Source organism: Hylobates moloch, unplaced genomic scaffold (assembly GCF_009828535.3).
Source record: "Hylobates moloch isolate HMO894 unplaced genomic scaffold, HMol_V3 SCAFFOLD_21, whole genome shotgun sequence".
NCBI lineage: Eukaryota > Metazoa > Chordata > Mammalia > Primates > Hylobatidae > Hylobates > Hylobates moloch.
The window spans coordinates 45,287,138-45,310,513 of record NW_026652296.1 but is presented as its reverse complement, the minus strand read 5'-3'; the positions used below and the strand labels follow the sequence as shown (position 1 = coordinate 45,310,513).

General features: G+C 38.7%; 1 protein-coding gene across 5 annotated transcripts in view; it reads left to right on the top strand.

Annotated features, from left to right (window-relative positions):
- MACROD2 (mono-ADP ribosylhydrolase 2) overlaps positions 1-23,376 on the top strand; it is a 2,131,323-nt gene that overhangs the window by 2,003,423 nt on the left and 104,524 nt on the right. For all 5 annotated transcript variants that reach the window (XM_058432749.1, XM_058432748.1, XM_058432747.1 and 2 more), the window contains 2 exons: positions 3,861-3,923; positions 8,181-8,249. In XM_058432749.1, the coding sequence (XP_058288732.1) occupies positions 3,861-3,923; positions 8,181-8,249 (132 nt within the window). The remainder of the gene's footprint in view (positions 1-3,860; positions 3,924-8,180; positions 8,250-23,376) is intronic.

Here is a 23,376-nt window from a genome sequence, read left to right as displayed (position 1 = left end):
AGAGTTCACAAAAGGAAGTACAAATATCAGGATAGCAATCTGTGGTCACGTTGTTGAGATTTTGCCCTTGCAAAACTCTCCCATGTAGAATCAAACATGGACTGCTTTCTTATCATAGTCACATTGCAGCAGGAGCCTCTTCTTTTATTTCTATAAAATTTCTGCAATGTACTTGCAAACAGTACACATTCGATAAATATTGGTTGAAAGAGTAAGAGGCAGAGTACTAATAATGGGAGAAATTAGAAGGACACAACCAGTAGAATTCTCACAGGTTTCTGTGCTTTTTCGGCATGGGAAAGTGAAGTGTTATATCGCACTCAACATGAATGCTATGGAAATTTATCATCTGAAGGTAAATATGTGATCTTAAAGAAATATTAACTAAGAACATTTAGCTTCTATGTGGCATTATTTAAGCTAACGAAATAGCCTCGCACTTCCCTGTATTTCTTCACCGTTATTGTAAGGCTTTTAAAATCTCTTCTAAAAACCTCAAGTTTACACATCTCTGTACTTAACTTTTTATTGTTTATGTGCTTCCTGTGATGATAGCTAGACAGACAAGGCTGATGAAAAAGAAAGCTTGTCCTTATCAAAGACTTACGGGTAACTGTGTTAATGTGCCTTGCTTTTTCTACCAGTGGAAGCCCCCTATTTCACTAAGAACTCACCCATTTGCAGCATTTAAAATGGATGGAAAGTTCTAAGCCAGCCAAAATGTCCTTCTAAAAGAATGAAATGAATGCTAATCTAATTGCCCAAGAATGCATATGCTGGGCTTGGAAAATAAGCCTTCTACATTGGTTCCCCCTGCTGGATTTGAGGACGCACTGTCTTGGAAATTGATGAAAGCAACATACCTGGACCTTTTTATCTGAGGGCATGTTACTGGAATGGCAAATCCAGCATTCTTCTAGAAAGCATTTGCTCTGTGATAAACGTGCCAAGTGTTTCTTGAGTTTGCTTCCCAAGGGCAGAAATACTGCAAATAGAAAACTGTGCCGCTGAGACTCAAAGTAGAAAACAAAAGCATGCCACTCAGATGTCTGTTCTAGGGAGGGGGGTGGCACACAAGGAGCTAAGGGTAAAAACCCAGAAGCAGTAGACTAGGTAAACTGCCAGACTGGTTGTTACTGTTAGAAAGCTGGATTTCCGGGTCTGACCGTGGATTTCCTTCTTATGCATTTACAACTATTAGAACCAATTCCTCACCTTTCTGTAATTTAATTGCTGTTTTTCTTTCCCTTCTTATCTACCTCTCTTCGTAAGAAATCTCCCTACCCCTACTCTGTAGAAGATGTGGTAACCAAACTAATTTTAAAGGAAGCTTGTCACCTGCAAACTTCACAGCTATTGTGAAATGTGTTAAAAGGTCTGTCTTTTGAGGGAAACAGAGAAGCTGGCAGATTTTTTTTTTTTTAATTTTTATTTTTATTATTATACTTTAGGTTTTAGGGTACATGTGCAAAATGTGCAGGTTTGTTACATATGTATCCATGTGCCATGTTGATTTCCTGCACCCATTAACTCGTCATTTAGCATTAGGTATATCTCCTAATGCTGTCCCTCCCCCCTCCCCCAACCCCACAACAGTCCCCGGAGTGTGATGTTCCCCTTCCTGTGTCCGTGAGTTCTCATTGTTCAGAAGCTGGCAGATTTTTCCTGCTTGACTCACAGTCCATTTGGTGGGAGGAAAGGGACAGATATTGGCTAAGTTTTTGGCACATGCTCCTGCACCAACTTGGCCTTGTTAAGACAGCAAGAACAGCAGAAGTGACTATTTCCTCCCTAGAGCAAAGGCCAATGCTGTTTCCTTCACGGAGAACCAGAACAGGGAAAATATCAGATAATCATGTAGTACTTGTAAATATGCCATTTAGAACACTGAATTTAAGTGGCATACAGAGCCACCCCAGGTTCTCACATTATATTCAGGCCAGGTGTGGTGTCTAATGCCTGTAATCCCAGCAGTTTGGGAGGCTGAGGTGGGAGGATTGCTTTAGGCCAGGAGTTCAAGACCAGCCTAGGCAACAAAGCAAGACCTCTTCTCTCCAAAAAAATAAAAAATTAGTCAGGCTTGGTGGCATGTGCCTTGTAGACCCCACTACTCAGGAGGCTGAGGTGGGAGGATTGCTTGAGTCCAGGAGTTAAAGGCTGCAGTGAGCTATGAATATGCCACTGCACTCCAGCTTGGACAACACAGCAAGGCTCTGTGTCTATAAAAAAAAAAAAAAAAAAGTAGTTATATTGTGTCCACCATCACAAACAGCACAGGGCTAAGCCAACACAGGGGATCCTGTACATATATTTATTGACTGCATTCTTTGCCAACCTCAGAGTATGATTCTTTTTTCTTTTTTTGTCCTTCTATTATAAACTTTTTTTTTCCTATTTAGGTCAAATCTAAATGTTTCCCCATCTGAAACTTTCTTCAATAGGTTGTTTTCCAGAGCTGCAGGTGAAATGCTTCCCCGCTGCTTCTGAGGCTCTTGCTTCAGCTCTGCTACTAGTGGCCTCCTCTTGGGAGGATTCTCTTGCCTCGGAATTAAGAGTTGGTAGGAGGAGGAGATGGCGGGTCAAAGCACTCAAGCAAGACAACGTTAAGTGATTTGGTCCTGCTTGTGGGTCAGGAATTTTTTAAGGGCTCAGCTGGATGTCTCTTCTGCTCCTTGTGACACTGGCTGAGGTCACCACTCAGCTGCATTTGGTTGGCAGCTGGCTGGGTGGAAAGGTTCAAGAAGGCTTGGCTCACAGGTCTGGCCCTTCATGCTCCCCACACATCTTTTCTCCCTCTTTCCGTGTGTCTCCCTCCATTTGGCAGGCCAGCTTCAGCTTCTTTACAGCATGGGGACTGGCTTCTCAGGGGGAGAAAGTAGAGGCTGCCAGGCCTTGCAGGGTAGCTTATAGGCCCCAGAATATTACTTCCACCATATTTCATTGGTCTAAAGAAGTTTCACAGCCAGTCAGGACTTAAAGAGAAGGAATGGGCTCCACTCCTTCAGAGACAAAGCATTTGTGGCCATCTTTAACCCACATGAATATGGGTTGGTAACCTCTGCTTCTATTTTCTGTACTTCACCATATGTTTTATACTTTATTCTTATGTCTTTGTATAAATTCATCATTTTTATTTGCTTCATTTTCCAAACCAAAAGCAATTTGGAGACCCTCCCAGCAATGAGTTATAAAATGATGCCTATACTTAACCTTCAAAAAGTTTATCATTTCTACAGATAAATCCACAGATACAGTAGCTATTTTAAGAAAAAAGAAAGTTTTAGATAGTTGCTAATACACAGCCTTCATTGCACCTGACCAGTTATTTTTCAGATAGCTATATATGATAGCATAAACTCAACCAACATAATCTGTTCAAGACAAAATATTTTATAGCATAGGTATGTTAGACTGCCATATGCAAGTTAAGTGAAAATTGACCTTTTTTTTTTGCGGCATATATCATACAGAGAAATAAAGGGCAAGAAACTTAGCCAACCTTCCTTACACAGTGCATGTTACTTAAGTCAAGGGAGAAAAGTGGACTGGAGTTGAAGTTTCTATTATATTTTGGGAAATGCCAAGCAAGGAGAGACTTGTTACCAGGACTGCTGAGTGAATTTTGTTTACTGCAGTTAAACATTTCATCTAGCAAATCATGTGAGATGGGATGAGTATAAATGCACCAATTTATGTAGGTAATTTTTCTGTTTCATGCCTCTGATTCATCTCTCTGCCTGGCTTTATGAGGAGTCATGCTACATTGGTTACAATTAATTTCAGTGCTGCATATTAGCCATAAAGAGATATTTCACAAATTGACTTGATGCCTGTTTTTTCCTCTGTGGTTTTCTTGAAAGATGAGAACGGTCCAGAGGAGAAGCAAAGTGTGGAAGAAATGGAAGGGCAGAGCCAAGATGCAGGTAGGCTCAGATTTCTTTTGAGAAGTCACCTAGGCCTCATCTGCAGAGGTGAACAATAACTTCACTCAATGCTATTGTCTGAAAATGCTTATACATTTCACCAGATGAACTCCAGTGTTCATTTAGGTCTGCCCCAGGAAGCCACCATCTCCAATAACTATGAGTTGACTACTTTCAAGCAGAGTGGTACATTCTCACATCTCATTCACCAATTCAATTTTCTGCCCTGTAACAGTTTGCCTGGCAAAGCTCTAAGAGGGACGGGCGGAGGTTGGAAGTGCCAAGCCAGAGCTTGGCTGAGTTAGGTCAAGCTCAAATTAGTACATTTAGCTTGAGGGAAAAAATGAAATAAAAACTGATGAAAGGAAATGAAGAAGAGGCTTGGCCTGTACAGTGAGTAGAATGTCTTTAGTGTATTGCATTAAATTTTGAAGAGCTATGCTTCAGGTTATTTCTCTGCATATTGCAGGAGACGGTGCAGTGGGCCTGACTACCCCACACACAGAGCTCTAAGTAAGATCTAAACCCTTCCTGACATCCCCTCTGTTCACTAAAGGACAGATATGTCCATTGAAAGTTTATAGATTCCACACTGTAGATTATAAATTGAACATTTTAAAATAAAATAGCACTTAAGGCTCAAAAGGGATTGAAGTCACCTGTGATTTATTATCTCTTCCTATCCATTTTTGTACTCAGTCATGCTCTCCTTTAAAAGAATGATAGGCACAATCATTCACTCACAACATAACCAGCAAAAAAATAAAAATAAAAATCCCTGTTCCCTTTAGTTTCCCAGTTATTCTCCCAATTCTAACGAGCCCCATGGAGGGGCACTTTTGAAATAGTGAGCGCTACTGTTTGCCAAGCACATCCTAGGCCATATGCCGAACTCTTGGAATTAAGCCAGGTAGCGTGATAAGTTTTTCACTGTAAACTTCTTACATTAACCTTGGAGATTTTGCTAGGGATCTGGAAGCTTTTATTATTAACCTGGAAGACGGAATTGAAGAAGGCCAATCAGAGAAAGCACTGAAGCAAGGCAGCAAGGACTTTGTGTACCTGCGACTGGGTCAGCTGGCGTCCTTTGTTGCAAGATAGTCCTTGCAAAGAAATGAATTTCTGATGCAGGAAACTGTTGTTATCCAACCCTCCCCCACCCCCAACCCACACATTATGCTGCATAGCAGATGAGTGAAAAGCTGTCACTGTTTTTATTATTTGGGGCTGACAAGTATTAGTCAACAAACTGCTGACAGCTGAGGCCATTCTGTGACTGTTGAGGTTTCAAAGGTTTTATTCACTCACTACTTTGTCCCAAACTGTTTTTTTTTTGTTGTTTTTTTGTTTTTTGTTTTGTTTTGTTTTTTTGAGATGGAGTCTTGCTCTGTCACCCAGGCTGGAGTGCAGTGGTGCAATCTCGGTTCACTGCAACCTCCACCTCCCGTGTTCAAGCGATTTTCGTGCCTCAGCCTCCCAAGTAGCTGGGTCTACAGGCACGCACCACCATGCCCGGATAATTTTTTTATTTTTAGTAGAGACAAGGTTTCACCATGTTGGCCAGGCTGGTCTCGAATTCCTGATCTCAAGTGATCTGCCCGCCTAAGCCTCCCAAAGTGCTGTGGTTACAGGCGTGAGCCACCACACCCAGGCCCAAACTGTCCTTATCGACAAATATTGTTTCCCATCCCTGTACATACATGCACACACGCACACACACATGTATGCATGCACTCACATTTGCATGTGTTTGATATATTCATCCTTTTCCCTTTAACCAGTTGAGAACAAGTAGTTTGTAGATTTGAGATCCTTTTGCCTGTGAGGACGGAGTGGTAGAATGTCAGCCCTCTTCTCCAGCCCTTGAATCTGATAGCATTATCACCACAATAGGGGCACTTCTCAATGTGAAGAAGAGTCCTAAATGCATCCCTGAGTGACTCCCCCTGCTTTTCCAAGTGAGCTCACTGGCTGGCACAGAGGCCAATGGCAGAGTCCACCTATAATCCTGGCCAGTGTCAACACGCATTGTTGTGTTCACACTGCTCATTTCTTGTCCTCTCTAATCAGAGCTCAGAGAAATCGAAGATGTGGTTATGGGTCGTTAAAGCACTTTTGACCTGCTGGTATTTTTCCAAAATAAAAGTGTCTTCTTTTCATTCAATATAATTTCCAGCTTCAATTTTGATTATATATATAACTCTGCAGGCCTCTTACACGTCATGAAAAAACACAATCTTAAAACAGTGTAATCCAGCAGTTTTGACTGTTGTCATGATCAAATCAGATCAAAGTTGTAGATAATATTCTTCCAAAAAATTTAACAAATACATATCAAGTGTTCATTGTGTCATAGGCACCATTCCAGGCACTGAAGAATAAACCAACAACCAATAAAAACAACATCTCTGTTTCTTTGAAATTTATATTCTGGTGGGGGTTCCAAACAATAAACAAATAAAAATGATAACAACATCAATAGTGATAAATGCCTTGCTGAGAAATAAGGAAATACAGAAGGAATGCCCAGAAGGCAAATTTCCATTGTCTGGGTTTGGGACGGACTCTCTGAGGATGTGACAGTTAAAATGAGATCTAAATGATGAGATAGTGACAGAGAATTCTGTTCCAAAGGACACCTGACCTGCAAGTAATAGTACATGCATCATGGACAAAAGATAGGCTAGAAAATAAGTGATTTGTGATTTGCTTCCAAATATGTGTTAGTTTTCATGCATATATGAGTTATCTTTAGTTCCCTGACCCTGCTACTACATAAAAAACTATGAATAAGTGTGTGTGCATATGTACTATATATATAGTTTATATGTATAAATATACTATATATAAACTATAGAGTCCATGTAATATATATACATATATGTAATGTGTGTGTATGTATATATATATATGTAATGTGTGTGTGTGTATATATAGATATATATAGTTTTTCATGTAGTATCAGGGAATATATATATATAACTATGTACATAACTATATATCACTATTATATATAAGTATATAACTATACATATTTTCTCCTACATGAAAAACTATATATACACTATATATGTATATGTATACTGTATATACTCTATAGTTTATATATAGTATGTTTATACATATAAACTATATATGCTATATGTGTATAACTATATATAACTATTATATATAACTGTATAACTATACATATTCCCTGCTACTACATGAAAAACTACATATACTATATATGTATACTATATATACTGTATAGTTTATATATAGTATATGTATACATATAAACTATATATATAGTATATATATACACAGTGCACACTATAAATACTTTTTTCTATAGTAACAGGGTCATGGAACTAAAGATAACTCATATATGCATGAAAACTGACACACATTTGGAATCAAATCACAGATCACATATTTTCTAGCCCATCTTTTGTCCATAATGTGTGTATATATATATATATATATATTCCTTTTCCAGTTATCAGGTATTAAACATTGCAAATGATTTTGGCAATCCTGCCTGTCTAGATTTACTGTTTGAATGGGAGGGAGTAGGCTAGTTAGCTCTTATCCTGGAGGCCAAACGTGACTAGAGTCACTAGGGGCTGATGACACTGAGAAGAGAGAGGTCTACTCTAATGCAGTTCATTGTTGCCTTGAGGGGAACAGAGAGTTCCATGTCCTTAGTCCCCATTTTCCCATTCTGTTCTCGGGTGACATGAAAGTTCCTGGTGGCTTCTGGTGCCCTGTGCCAAATGCTCCCCTTCTTCCAGGCCTCTGTGCTGACAGCCATCAGAGCTGCTGCCTGCAGTTTGACAGCGTGGCATGATGGAGCAGAAGTGCTGTGCTAAGAAAAAAACAAACTTTAGAAACACGCACATAAAAGCACTTTGTAGCAACTTGCAAGGATATACTTTCTTTCACAATCTGTTATCAAGAAAAATAATATACCATCCTTTGAGGGATGAGGAAGAAACAAAATGCCAAAGGATACTACTAGCAACAAGTGGCATTCTTCACTAAAAAATAGATTGTAGCCCATTGGTCTCTGGCTTAACTGAAGGTTCCTGTTTCACTGATTATAAAAGAGAGTCCCAAACCACTAGCCCCTTCAAAGAGCATTTAGTGTATTCAAGCATGCGGCAGGCTCATGCTTTCTTTGGTGGAGAGTGGAGGGAGGTGCAGGGCAGGAAAACCACAGCTGGACTTCCGGAAGGATGAACTCTGAGGCAGTGTTTCTTTTCTGCTTTATAGATGGTGTCAACACTGTCACTGTGCCCGGCCCTGCTTCAGAAGAGGCAGTTGAAGACTGTAAAGATGAAGGTATGAGGCTACTAACTACATCTAATAATTGCAGACTCTTAAAAGAGACTATTTGGGCTTGTTTACATGGAAAAATGAAGCAGTAAGTCAAATATAACTAGGTTTTCTTAAGTGTCTCTGTTTCCAATACAATTGACTACCCCACCTACTCTCTTTTATTGCATACCTAGCCTTTATAGAAAATTTATGTATATATATATATATGACATTTACATTTGTTCCTTTGGAAAATAACTGTTTATGAAATGAGAGAATGACCAGAGAAATTATGTTTAGAGATGTTTATTTAAAACACCAGAATTAATCAGTTCTGCTCTTTATAGCCACTCATCAGGAAAAGGTTTGAAAGAGTGGCATTTGAGGCCCACCAACCAGGGAGCACCATTTTTCAAAAAGAAATATTTGAAAGGCATCCTTAGAAATGAAACTTTGGCAAGAGCGTCATTCTCCATTCTGTCGATAGTTACTCTGAGAAAATGTTGCTGACCCAAGTATTTCCAGAAAAAGTAAAAAAAAGAAAAAAAAAAAAAAATTACTTTTCTAGGAGACAGTTTGAGGAAGGAAGAAGTAGGGAGACATTTATGTGGGGATGCTACAATTAAAAAATATATATCTAAAGGAAAACAAAATAGTGCTTTTTCTTCTCTCTCTCCTGGTTCATTGGCAAGTCCCCAGATGAAAAGGTAATATAGGCTTACCTTGTTTTCTTGCACTTCATTTTACTGTGGGAACCCTGCATCAAGCAAGTCTGTCGGACCATTTTCCCAACAGCATGTGCTCATTTCATGTCCCTGTGTCACGCTTTGATAATTCTCACAATATTTCAAAACTTTTACTATTATTCTATCTGTAATGGTGATCGGTGATCAGTGATCTTTGGTGTTACTATTATAATTGTTTTGGGGTGCTATGTACTGTGCCCATATAAGATAGTGGACTGACTTAGTAAATGTGGTTCTGACTACTCCACTGACCCACTATTCCCCTGTCTGTCTCCCTTTTCTCGGGCCTCTCTGTCCCCTAAAACACAACAATATTGAAATTAGGCCAATTAATAGACCTACAGTGGCCTCCATGTGTTCATGTGATAGGAAGAGTTGCATACTAAATCACACTTTAAATCAAAAGCTAGCGATGTTTAAGCTTAATGGGGAAGGTATGTTGAAAGCTGAGATAGGCTGAAATCTAGGCCTCTTGTGCCTAGTTGTGAATGCAAAGGAAATGTTCTGGAAGGAAATTAAAAGTGCTACTCCAGTGGACACATGAATGATAAGAAACTGAAGCAGCCTTATTGCTGATAAGGAGAAAATTTTAATGGTCTGGACAGAAGATCAAACCAGCCATAACATTCCCTTAAGCCAGAGCCTAGTCCAGAGCAAGGTACTAGCCCTCTTCAATTCTACTAATGCTGAGAGAAGTGAGAAAGCTGCAAAAGGAAAGTTGGACGTTAGCAGAGACTGATTCATGAGGTTTAAGGAAACAAGCTGTTTCCATTACATTAATGTGCAAGGTGAAGCAGCAAGTACCGACGTAAAAGCTGCAGCAAGTTATCCAGAAGATCTAGCTAAGATCACTGATCAAGGTGGCTACACTAAGCAACAGATTTTCAATGTAGACATAACAGCCTTCTATTGGACGATGAGGCCATTTAGCATTTTCAAGCTAGAGGGGAGAAGTCAATGCCTGGCTTCAAAGGACAAGCTGGCTCTCTAGTTAGGGGCTAATGCAGCTGGCGACTTTAAGTTGAAGACAATGCTCATTTACTATTCCAAGAATCCTAGTGCTCCTAACAATCAGGCAAAGTCTACCCCACCTGTGCTCTGTAAATGGCACAAGAAAGCCTGTATTGTAGCACGTCTCTTTATAGCATTGTTTACTGAATATTTTAAGCCCACTGTTGAGACCTACTGCTCAGAAAAAAATGATTCTTTTCAAAATATTACTGCTTATTGACAGTGCACCTGGTCTTCTGAGAGTTCTGACAAAGATGTACAAGGAACGTAATGTTGTTTTCATGTCTGCTAACACATCTAGTGTGCAGCCAGTGGAATAGGGAGTAATTTTGATTTTCAAGTCTATTTAAGAAATATATTTTTTAAGACTGTAACTGCCATAGATAGTGATGTCATCCTCTAATGAATCTGGGCAAAATAAACTGAAAATGTGGAAAGGATTTACTATTCTAGATAACATTAAGAATATTCCTGAGAGAAGGCCAAAATATCAACATTAACAAGGGTTTGAAAGAAGGTGATTCCAACCCTCATGGATGACTGTGAGGGGTTCAAGACTTCAGTGGAGGAAGTAACTAAAGATGTGGTAGAAATGTCAAGAGAACTAGAAGTGGAGACTGAAGATGTGACTGAACTGTAATCTCATGAGAAACTTGAACAAATGAGAAGTTGCATCTTATTTATTAAAAAAAGAAAGTGGTTTCTTGAGATGGAATCTGCTCCTGGTGAAGACAGCAGGTTTGAGAGTATTGAGTTCAATTTTTTGTTTGTTTGTTTTTGAGATGGAGTTTCGCTCTTGTTGCCCAGGCTGGAGTGCAATGGTGTGATCTGGGCTCACTGCAACCTCTGCCTCCCAGGTATAAGCAATTCTGTCTTAGCCTCCCAAGTAGCTCAGATCACAGGCATGCACCACCACACCTGGCTCTTTTTTTTTTTTTTTTTTTTTTTTTAGTAGAGACGGGGTTTCACCATGTTATTCAGGCTGGTCACAAACTCCTGACCTCAGGTGATCCACCCGCCTTGGCCTCCCAAAGTGCTGGGATTACAGGCAAGCACCACTGCACCTGGCCTGAGTTCAATTTTAAGATAATTTCTACTGTGGGTAAAATGCCATCAAACAGCATTGCATGCCACAGAGAAATCTTCTGTGAAAGGAAGAGACGATTATTGTGGCAAACTTCATCGCTGTCTTATTTTAATAAATTACCATAGCTACCTCAACCTTGAGCAACCAAGTGGTGGCCATCAACATTGATTGAGGCAAGACCCTCAACCGGGAAAAAGATTACAAGTTGCTGAAGGCTCAGATGATGATAAGCATATTTTAGTGAGAAAGCATTTTTTAGTTAGAGTACATTAACTGTTTTTTAAGACATTGTATATCTAAAAATATAACTGATGTCAAATACCCACATAGGCTCTGATAGGAAACCCTAGGTCATCTTAGAGAGACAAATAAATGCGATCAAATGCGATCAGAGTGAAAAGACAGAAAGTGGTGTTCATCTTAAGCAAAAATTTTGGAGATACCAATCATTTAGTTTGTGATAAAAATTTTAAAGTGTCACGAAGTTGAGTGGCAGAGTTTAAGAAACACAAAAGAGGGATAATTTAATTTGAATGTGACCATGTTTCAGGCTGGGATTTTTCCTGTTGAGTTGTTTAGTTTGGAGATATCGCACCTTCACAGAAGCACACTGTTTGTGATGTTTCTTGATGCTTTTAGGAACTCACACCATTAATTGCTTATGCCAGGATCCGTGTTTTGGAATACTTTTAGGATTTCTTTCTAACATAAAATTTTAATGATGGTAACTCCATGAAGGAGTTCTATCATGTATCACAAATGCAGCTCCTATGTAAGACTAAGTGTGAAGTTTTATGAGTATTACTGAACTAAGCCATTAATATCCATTAACCTATTTACTTAGGGAAAATAGAAATGTTTTGAAATCCACACTAGTATGCAATCTTCTTTCAATTAAAAACAGAATGCCTAGGGTATGATTTTTGCCTTTTTCTTCTGAAATAACATGTACAAAAAACCACTGTTTTTAATTGATTATCATTTCAGAGCTTAGACCAGCTTAGAACAAGTGTCTAATGCTTATGGAACTGTCGTCTTGACTGATAGACACCTAGCTTAGAAAAAAAAAATCCATTGAAATCCTTCAAGATTGAGGTCAAGATAAGGTTAAAAGGCAGTCATATGTGTTGAGGATTCATTTCAAACATTCTCCATTATTAGCTTTCATGCAGAAATATCTCTTCTCAGTGACATCTGGGCTATTTTAGAGCTCTGCAGTTATAAGATTGCTTATAGAAATGCTCATTACACTCTCCAATTTAAGTGGCAGAACATTTTTGCTGATCAAATGTCCTGAAGAAGCCCTTGCTCTCTTGAGTTTGTTTTCAGACTTGGATCCTGACCAAGCATCTTCTTGGGCTTTAGAATCACTGACATTATGGACAGGTCTCTTTTTCTCTTTCTAATAAAACTCCCAAGGATTTTGAGACTCATTCAGTTATTTCCAGCTTTGCTTGTTGGTGGGCTGGCTTTACATTTGTTATAACCTTGATTTCCACAGGAAATTAGCATCTTCTAGGGTGAAAGGATTGAAAACAAACAAGTAAAAAATAAGATGGCTAATGTCACTTTGGAGACCAGATATTTAAAAAATTCGAGCAGTCATGTGAAAGTTGAAGAATTTCAAAAGGAAGTATTGTAACGCAGGTGTCCTCTATGCCAGCAGTTTTGTTTTAATGTTCTAGACATATTTTCCACTGGGAACCAGGAACCCATGCTTGCTGCCTGCTTACCCCCATGTACTTGCTAACTGTGCCAGCTGCCAGCAGAAGGAGATGCAACTGACTGGCTCATGGATCAGGGGCTAGATTGTGAGCTACACACTGATGACACCTGTTCCCAATGAGTCATTACAGCCATAGGGTGGGGAGGAGTTGAGTTGGGAGCATGAGATATTAGCAGGAAGAATGCTGATGAATAATTCATCTGGAATTCATGCCAAGGATTTGGCAACCAGGATTGAATTGAAATTAACTCCAAGGTAAAGCTGGCCCGGGAAAAAATTTGTGGGTTGGTAGGCGTTTTGAGGTTATTTGTGAAATTGGATGTGTACTTATCTATTGAGGACTTCTTTCTCTACTGGTTAAAAATACTCTGTTGATTTAAGGTAGTTTACACTTTAAATCCTTAAAACCAAATTTAGGAGTACAAGTATTAAGGCTATTTAAGTTAACAAATCTACAAGCAATCACATTAAATGGGCATATAAACACAGAAGTAAAATTCACAGGAATGTCAAGTACTCCAGATGAAACTTTTACAAAGTTATTATTATTACTATTTAAGATACAGTCAACCTCCTTAAGATAAATAATATACTCTGTTCTGGTTTTTTCAACACTTCTAATAGCTCATTTTTCACCCAGAGCCAAGGCCAAGGCAGCTTTCTGGGGGAAAATAAAGTGCTGTTTAAACTCGTCTTAATTCACCTGCCTTATTATTTAATCAGTACCTAATTTAAATTTGAAGGTCAACTAGACCAAATCATATGCTCATTAACATTAAAAACAAAATCAATTAATACTCAGGTGCATACCCAAGCTTGTATTCCTTTGGAACACCATGTCAGTCATATAATTGCGTTTTTGGTATTTATGAAATGGGATGTCACCTGGCAAAGGATTTATTAACCCTTAATCTAGTTTCAGACCTCTTAGAAGTCAAAATTACTGTAGGAAAAGGGGAAAGCTAGAGCCAAGAGTCAGCCTTGCCAAAGTGAACGAAAGAGAAAGATTACATACAAGGAAGAGAATTCAGGAGTGTGCAAGAGATGAGAGCACAAATTATTCCAACCACTGAGCACTGTAGGCTTGGCTAGTGGTATGGACTCAAAATTGCTCTGGGAAATGGCATTGTTTCTGAACTGTTGAGGAGAAACAAAACCAAGGCCAACAATGAATTCCTCTCGAGACTCTCTAGGCTAATTTTTCTTTGTCCTATTCCCATTCTTGGTGTTCACCACCCCCCACTAAGTGTCCTCACCCCGTCACTCATCAGAGCGAGGACAAGGCTGTCCTCTGCCCTGGATCTTTATTGGTAGAGTGTCTGAATATGCTTGAGCATCTCTGAGTTATCCCTCTTGGATATTAGGAGCCTTAAGTGTAGAATAAAAGTGGCTGTCCTCTGCTAGTATACTGAAGGGGAAAGAACTAAGATACATTGAGTGTCTCCTGTACACAATGCTTTACAATTGTAACAATGTAGTCTTCATTTCTCAAAAGGGTAACCTGAGACTCAGAGAAGGAGAGAGGAAAAAGGGGTGTGTGTGGGAAGTGAGGATAGGAAAATGATTTTATTATGGTTAACTGCCATAGCTAATACCTACATAAGCTTATGCAATCCCTTTAAAAGGCAGTATTTATCATATTTTTAATATGAAAATTAATTTTGCTTATAAGAATAATGTATCTTTATTGTAAAATATTTTTTAATGTGAAAAATATAAAAATAAAAGCATATAGTCATTTTCCCTTTAAGGGTTAAATTGTAGGAAAATAAAAGTCTTTATTCTATCGCTTCGTTTAACAATAATATTGTGAATATTTACCCATGCCTTTAAAAGTTCCTCAAAGGCATGAATTTTATTGGTGTCATAATATTTTATCATCTGGTTATCCCACAATTTACATAGCCAGTGCCCTAATGTTAGATAACTTAGTTATTTATAGTTTTCTTCCTATTATAAATAATAGAGAAAGGCAGTGCCTACATTTTGGATAAATCTATGATCAGTTCCTCAGGACAAATTCCTGGATTTTATTGATTTACAAGGGAAAAGGTTAAAACATTTTTATTACTTACATATATTTTCTTATTTTAAAAGTAATGCATGTTTATTACGCAGAAAATAAGCAAAAGAAGGAAGGAAAAATATCACTGATAACCCCGGTGCCCAGAAATAAGCATATGTAATATATTGATATATAAACTCTCAATGTTTTTCCAGGCAACCTCATACATATATGGAGGGTTTTTTTTTAGGGTATTCTGCAATGCATAAAAGTTTGAACCTGTCTTTCAAATACAACAGTACATTGTAAAATTCTTCCAACATCCTTTGATAGTCTATCATCATTTAATTGTGTATTCCAGTAAATAAATGTTTATATTCTTATCCAGTCTCAATTTTGAATTGTTTCTGTGGTTTCAGTTTTAAATTCCATACTGACCAGAAACATCCTTTTAACTTTGTAAAATGATCATGATGTAAATGTGAATGCATGCAAATTTTTGTGTTTTCTACAGTGAATAGTTTTTTAATTTTTTTGATTGTTTAATTAGCATATTTATTGTAGAAAATTCAAATAATGGAAGAGAGTAAAAAATATTACATATAATCACACCACCCAGAGCTAACTACCATTCTCATTTTGGAGAGTATCTATCATGCATCTCTTTCTGAATATATGAACATACACAGCTTTATGTGAAATGTATGATTTTAATGCAGTTTTTCTCTTTTTGTTGCTTATGTGCTCCTCACCATTCAGTCAATCACTCAGAGAGAAAAATACATGGACTAAGAGTCTAATCTCTTCTTCCAACTACTTGGGCCCAGATTCCAACCCGACCCTGACCAAGCTGTGTGATCTTTTGCAAATTATTTAGTCTTTCTACTCCTCAACTTGGGTTTCCTCATACATAAAATAAGAACACTAATAGCACCTACCTAAAAAATATTTAGCATTAAAATCATTCAGTCCATTTAAACATTTTCAAGGTGTACCTGGTACACAGTAGGAGGCTCAATTTTTTAGTCATTCTTAAATGTATATATGCTTATTTTACAAATATTGTATTATATTCCACATACCTTGCTAAATCTTGCTCTGCTACAGGCAGCCAAACTTGGTGGGAGTCCCTGCCAGTCAGTTTGCAAAGATCTAGTTAATCCATTTTTTTTTATTATACTTTAGGTTTTAGGGTACATGTGCACAATGTGCAGGTTTGTTACATATGTATCCATGTGCCATGTTGATTTCCTGCACCCATTAACTCACATGATATTCCATAGTTTGGCTGTACCATAATTTATTCAACCATTCTCCTATGATAAGCAAGCACTTTCTTTCCACTCTATTACCACATAGACTATGCTGCAATTGACATCTTTGCACACATATCCTTATATGCTGATGCTTTTATTTGTATGGAAAGATTCCAGGAATGTGAGTTCTGCTTTAAGGAGTATGTGTTTTTAATAGATGTTGCCAAATTGCTTTCCCAACAGGCTATAGCAATTCATATTTCTATCAGCAACTGTTATTTTTGTTCTTTCTGATTTTTGACAGTTCAATGGGTGTAATCTCTCATTATTACTTTTAAAAAGTCGTCAGTGTTATTATCCCAATTTTGCAGATAACTGAGGCTCAGAAAATTTGAATAGCTGGATCAGTTTCCCAAAAGCTAGAACCAGAATTTGGAAGCCAAATCTGTCTGAACCCAAGGCCCATGCATTTTCTATCCACCACGCTGCCTCCCATGTCATGAATTTGGAGCAGAGGACTTTCTTTGCCTGAGTGGGTAGGATGCAAGTGTGTCTAGAGAAGGCAGAGGGTGTCATGGGAACCCTGAGACCTGTGCAAGGTGAGCAGGGATTGGAACCATGGCAACAGGGAGGGCAGTTTGGAGCTAGCTGCTTGGTCCACCTCATGACCTTGACCCTAACCCAGGAACTACAATGAAATGAGTACACAGAAACCTCCAGTCATGCCCCCAACTAGATGTAAAACCCAAAGCACTTTGTATGATATTCCTGGTCCTTTTGTGCTTCCTTAGACCCTGCATGTGCCTTACTCTGTAGCCCAACTGAGTTATTTGTCCTTTCCCAAATGCCATTGGTCTAAAGCATTCTGCCCTCATGCTGTCACATCCATTTTGTTCTTTATTCTGTATATGGAAATCCTGACCATTTTTCAAAGTCACTCTCAATATCTTTCTTACCCTAACTACAACTTTTACTCCATCCTTCCCTCCCTCCCATCCTTCCTTCTTCCATCACAAATTATCTGAGCAAACATTACACTGACAGAAATTATAATAGATAATACAGGTGAGGGGGGTGGTGCGTGCATATTTTCACCTCTCTTGATTTCTGTCCTCTTCATTACAATTCACCCCATAGAGTAGTAAACTATCCTGCTTCTCATAAATTTGTTTGTGAACCTTAAATATTATCATGGACTATATTGTATCAATATTAGTTATATACTTATCTAACTCACTAGAATGTGGATCTCTTAAGAGTAGGCACAAAGTCTCATTCATTTTTATGTTCTCCACAAAGCTCAATGCAGGGGGCCAGCCCCTCCACACCTGTGGGTATTTCTCATCAGGTGGGATGAGAGACTGAGAAAACAAATAAGACACAGAGACAAAGTATAGAGAAAGAAAAGTGGGCCCACGGGACCCGCACTCAGCATACGGAGGACCTGCACCGGCACCAGTCTGAGTTCCCTCAGTATTTATTAATTACTATTTTCACCATCTCAGCCAGAGGAATGTGGCAGGAGAGCAGGGTGATAGTAGGGAGAAGGTCAGCAAGAAAACATATGAGCAAAGAAATCTGTGTCACAAATAAGTTCAAGGGAAGGTACTATGCCTGGATGTGCACATAGGCCAGATTTATGCTTTTCTCTACCCAAACATCTCGGTGGAGTAAAGAATAATAAAGCAGCATTGCTGCCAACATGTCTCGCCTCCCGCCACAGGGCGGTTTTTCTCCTATCTCAGAATTGAACAAATGTACAATCGGGTTTTATACCGAGACATTCAGTTCCCAGGGGCAGGCAGGCACAGAGGCCTTCCTCAATCTCAACTGCAAGAGGCTTTCCTCTTTTACTAATGCTCCTCAGCACAGACCCTTCACAGGTGTCGGGCTGGGGGATGGTCAGGTCTTTCCCATCCCACAAGGCCATACTTCAGACTGTCACATGGGGAAGAACCTTGGACAATACCCAGCTTTCCAGGGCAGAAGTCCCTGTGGCTTTCCGCAGTGCATTGTGCCCCTGGTTTATCAAGACTGGAGAATGGCGATGACTTTTGCCAAGCATATTGCCTGTAAACATTTTGTTAACAAGGCACATCCTGCACATCCCTAGATCCCTTAAACCTTGATTCCATACAACACATGTTTCTAAGTTACAGATTAACAGCATCTCAGGGCAAAGCAATTGTTCAGGGTACAGGTCAAAATGGAGTTTCTTATGTCTTCCCTTTCTACATACACACAGTAACAGTCTGATCGCTCTTTCTTTTCCCTACACTCAACACAGTGGCTTGCACATAGTAGGTCCTCATATTTGTTTAATCAAAAGGAATAAAATGGTGTGTACATAACAATTTCTATAATGCTGTTGATGATTTAAGTTTCTTGGAGAATTTAATTGAGAGCCATGCATAAAATTAGAGACTTCACATGACTCTAGAAAGTGTGAATGAGAAATTATCTGGAATTTTTTCCACAAGAATTAGCTAGAGAATTGGAGCTGGAACCTATCATAGAAAATGGGCCACTTTTTGCTAGCCCATCTGATGTTGATGACATCGAAGGCACCCCTCCTGAGGAAATCTCAACTGCATGACCCCTACTATGCCCCAATTCAGCAGGAAGCAGTTAGAGCAGTCGTCGGCCAACCACCCCAACAGCACTTCGGTTTTCCTGTTGAGGGGGGGGACTGAGAGACAGGACTAGCTGGATTTCCTAGGCCGACTAAGAATCCCTAAGCCTAGCTGGGAAGGTGACCGCATCCACCTTTAAGCACAGGGCTTGCAACTTAGCTCACACCCGACCAGTAAGGTAGTAAAGAGAGCTTACTAAAATGCTAATTAGGCTAAAACAGGAGGTAAAGAAATAGCCAATCATCTATCACCTGAGAGCACAGTGGGAGGGACAATGATCAGGATATAAACCCAGGCATTCGAGCCAGCAGCAGCAACCCCCTTTGGGTCCCCTCCCATTTTATGGGAGCTCTGTTTCCACTCTATTAAATCTTGCAACTGCAAAAAAAAAAGAAAAAAAAGAAAAGAAAATGGGCCACTTTTAATTCTAATATTATAGCCACTTTCCCAAATTTGTTTTTTACTATGATTAAGATTCCTAATTAAAGAAATTCCCTTTCAGAATTCTCTTGTTTCAGAAGTAAATTTTCCCAAAACTGTCACAGTGCAGAAATATAAAAGGTACATTCAAGCCCGAGACTTTTCCTATTTGTTCACTTTCAGACTTGGATGTTCTTCCCCTCTAAGAGAATAAAATAAACTTCTTTTAGAGAAGTACATGTTTATCTACTATTTAATATAGCTTAAAATATTCCTAACTGGCAATTGGAAGGTAAGTGGTAGTTCCCTTCCAAATACACTTCAATATGCATATATTATTTTTCCTTACTAATTAAGTATGGCTATAATAATATATTTATAACGGTCAATTCCATTACATGCTCCCTTGGGACACATTTCTAAAGATCTTGTGAATAGGACTTGTAAACAAAATCATCCTAGACTAGGACATGGAGATTATTTGAATGGCTTTACAATTCCTTTGTCCAACATAGTGTTTTGGACCTAAATTTATGTCCAAATAGGTCCAAATTTATATGAGCATCCTTGTGATCATTTTCAAATTTAGTGGCCTTGATTTTGAATTCCTTGGGCCAAGCCATGAAGCCTTTATGAGTCTCAATTTATTTCAAATTCACATCGCCACTGCTGTGTGGCCTTAGGTAATGTTTTTAGCTTGTGCCTCAGTTTTCTGACGTGTAAAAAACGGAATTGTAATAGTATTTATATCACAGGATTGCTAAAACTGAAAGAGTTAATATATTTAAAGTGCTTACAGCAGCTTCTCAAACGTAGTAAACTTTGAGTTGGCAGCATTTTTTTTTTTACAATTATTGTTATTCGATTTATCTGCTGACTTTAAAATCCTAACTACCCCAGGTGGGACAGTCATATGTCATTGAATCATCACCAAATCAAGAAATCTATTGATATGCTAACGCAGGTTAGAGAGGTTCAATAACAGGTAACATTCAAAATATTTAACAACAGATGTTGCCCAGCCCCTGACCATCAAGATGAGCATTTTCCAGTACACCATAGGGCGTGCACCAGTTGAATATTGAAAAGCAACCAGAGTAAACTATGCCAGCAAGCAGAAACACCTAAGAAATTTCTACCTAGCCCCCATTCCCCAATGGAGATTTGTTAACTGGGTATCTTCACTTGAATACCAGACATTCCATTAGTGCCTTCCATAGATTTTTCTGCCTGCTTTGTGTTTTATTCTCTTATAGATAAGACCTAGAATGGAAGGTGCCTAGTCCATATTTTGAAATGCTTTTGTGGGCATCACCTAATAAAAGTAATCATACATCTTCAAAACCAGCACAATTTTTAGGGTGATTTGCAGGGAGCTGTTAATAATTATACCAGAATTGACCTGATTCACTAGGACTAGAGAAACTCAAGATGTATACTTACCCAACCAAAAATGCATGAAGTCTTTTCTGTCTACAAATTAAAATCATAGTATCTTTGACTCATATTTTTAAAGGTTTAACTTTGACTCCCAAAAGTGTACTACTTTTAGAGTATGTATTTTTCTGACCCTGTCATTTCTTGTTAATTAGTATAAAAAATAATATTTGAAGTAACTCTTTAGAGTATTTCCACAAAAGGTGGTGTGTCTAGCCAATCTGAGTAAACATAAAACATTTACTAGTTAAGTGTAGTATATTTTTCTATAAAATATCACTTAGACTAGCTCAGTGGCTCTCAAACTTTAATGTGCATTGGACTCAAATACACATTAATATTTGAATTTAAAAATAAATACTGTACTTCTTTAAGAGTTTTTAAAAGTATTTCCAGAGTTAATTTCGAAGGTATGTATTTTTGACACTAAATAGATAGGACTGTACTCAGAGCAGATGGATTCTGACAGCAGCAGGACTCTCAAAGCAGGATGAGGAAGGAGGGTGTGTTAACCTAACAGGAGTGGCCTCCACCCAGGAGTCTCCACAAGTCCACAGAAAGCCCAAAAATCCATGTGTCACCAACTGATCATTGTAAATAAAGTGGACCTGCGTCTTTAACCCTGTCAAAAAAGACAAAAACAAAAACTAAACAAAGAGGCTCTACTGAAAAACAGAAATTATGACAATAGTTCATGTAGACTGGCACGTCATTGTATTTTGACTGGGCAAAAACGCTGGAGAAAGGCACTTCTTTTGAAGTGAATTCAGATCTATAAGAAACATGGTGGGGCTGTTGCTCAGATATTCCCATGTTTAAAATTTTATAGCATCTTTGATGATATTAATAAGTGTTCTTTGATAAATGAGTTCAGTAGTCAAAACATTTTGGAAACTATGAAATCAGGCAAAGTTAAGTAGTTTTTCTGTAATACAGAACTCAGAGCCTTCAGCATGCTAATATGAATTGAAACGCTCACCGGAGATGGAAGTATGGGGCGTTTCCCACATTAATTGACTAAATGTGATTTTGTGAAATTTGTTTGCTTGCTCCCCCATTTTATGTTGGTAGAACTTTTTAAAAGTCATACAAAACGCAGTTTGGGAAACCATTCCACATCCCATCTGGAAGAACTCAAGAACACAGTTTAAAGTTTTGATTTTAAGAAATCATACCCATTGTTATAATACAAAATAGGCAATGGTAAATTACCTTTTAAAAATGGTGCCTGGCCTTCTTGAATTTGTGGTTATGGAGTGGTATCGGAAAAACATCTTCTTGAGTTTCAGAAAGGGATGTAGCCTATCTTAGTTTTTGACAATAGGTTTTCACAAGCAGGAATGTTTTGCTCTGACTCTTTTCTAATGACATTTGTTGTCAGCTATTCTGCCACTGTTCCTAGGAGGATATATTTATCTAGACACACACACACACACACACACACACACACACAGAGAGAGAGAGAGAGAGAAAGAGCACGGGGGAAGATGTCTCAACTGCTGCATTCTTTAATAAGAAGAAAGGAATAATTGGCTGGCTAGTGGCAAAGCCTGGAACATTTTTTAATCAAGTACAAAGACAAGGTTTAAGCATTGATAGCATTTAATGAGAAGATTGTTTTCCTATTTCATTTTGAAATTAGCCCTGTTATTTTGCACCAGATGTGTCAAATTAGAATGGAAAGGCAAAAATTGATTATTTTCCTCAGGCACAAGGGGCAATGACACTCACACAAACATATATGTGTACTCAAAACAACATGCAAGCGCATGCATGCGTACACACCCTGTTTTGGGAACAAACACAAATATGTGCAAGGCGACATTTCTCCCAGCCTGACTCATACATAAAGGTCTCATAAAGATCTATGGTTTTCAGAAAGCATATAAACCCATTACACTGTTTCAATTTACCTAAACCACCCATAAATGATATCTATGCCAACCACATCTATCTTACACATGGAATGAGGCAGAATCAATTACTATATATTCACTGAATTCTATCCTAAACGTGTAATGTGATATGGTTTGGCTATGTCCCCACCCAAATCTCATCTTACATTACCACATGTTGTGGGAGGGACCCGGTGGGAGGTAATTGAATCACGGGGGCAGGTCTTTCCCATGCTGTTCTGGTGATAGTGAGTCTCACAAGATCTGATGGTCTTATATGGGGGAGTTTCCCTGCACAAGCTCTCTCTTTGCCTGCCACCATCCATGTAAGATGTCACTTGCTCCTCCTTGCCTTCTGCCATGATCGTGAGGCTTCCCCAGCCATGTGGAACTGTAAGTCCATTAAACCTGTTTTTCTTCCCAGCCTTGAGTATGTCTTTATCAGTAGCATGAAAACAGACTAATACATGATGAGACAAATATTTCTGTCATCCTCTTCCTCAGAGTGGATGGTTACAGCCTTGAGACCACTCCAAGTACCAGGCACTGGGTTTCCCTGAATCTTCCTTCATGGTTTCAGGAAAATCAGAAACCATTTTTTTTTTTTTTTTATCAGTCCTGCATCTTTCTGCATCCTGCTTCTGGCTTCCAGCTTCTTGCTTCCTGCAGCTTTCTTCCTACCAGAATCCTAGTGTAGACCACTCTAGACTTGGATATCCAACCACTTGATTTATCACCTAATACTGACATATACCAGCATCAGCAGGAGGAGAAGCAGGTAAACACCACCAAGCATCCAGCTCAAGCTTATCCTTCCGCACGTACATCTCCCTCTTCTCCACAGTATTGTCCATGGTCAAAGCCCCTCCCAGATTCTTTCCTGGGGGCTTCTCTCAAGATGGAGCCAACAGAGCACACCAGACTTTAGGGGAACA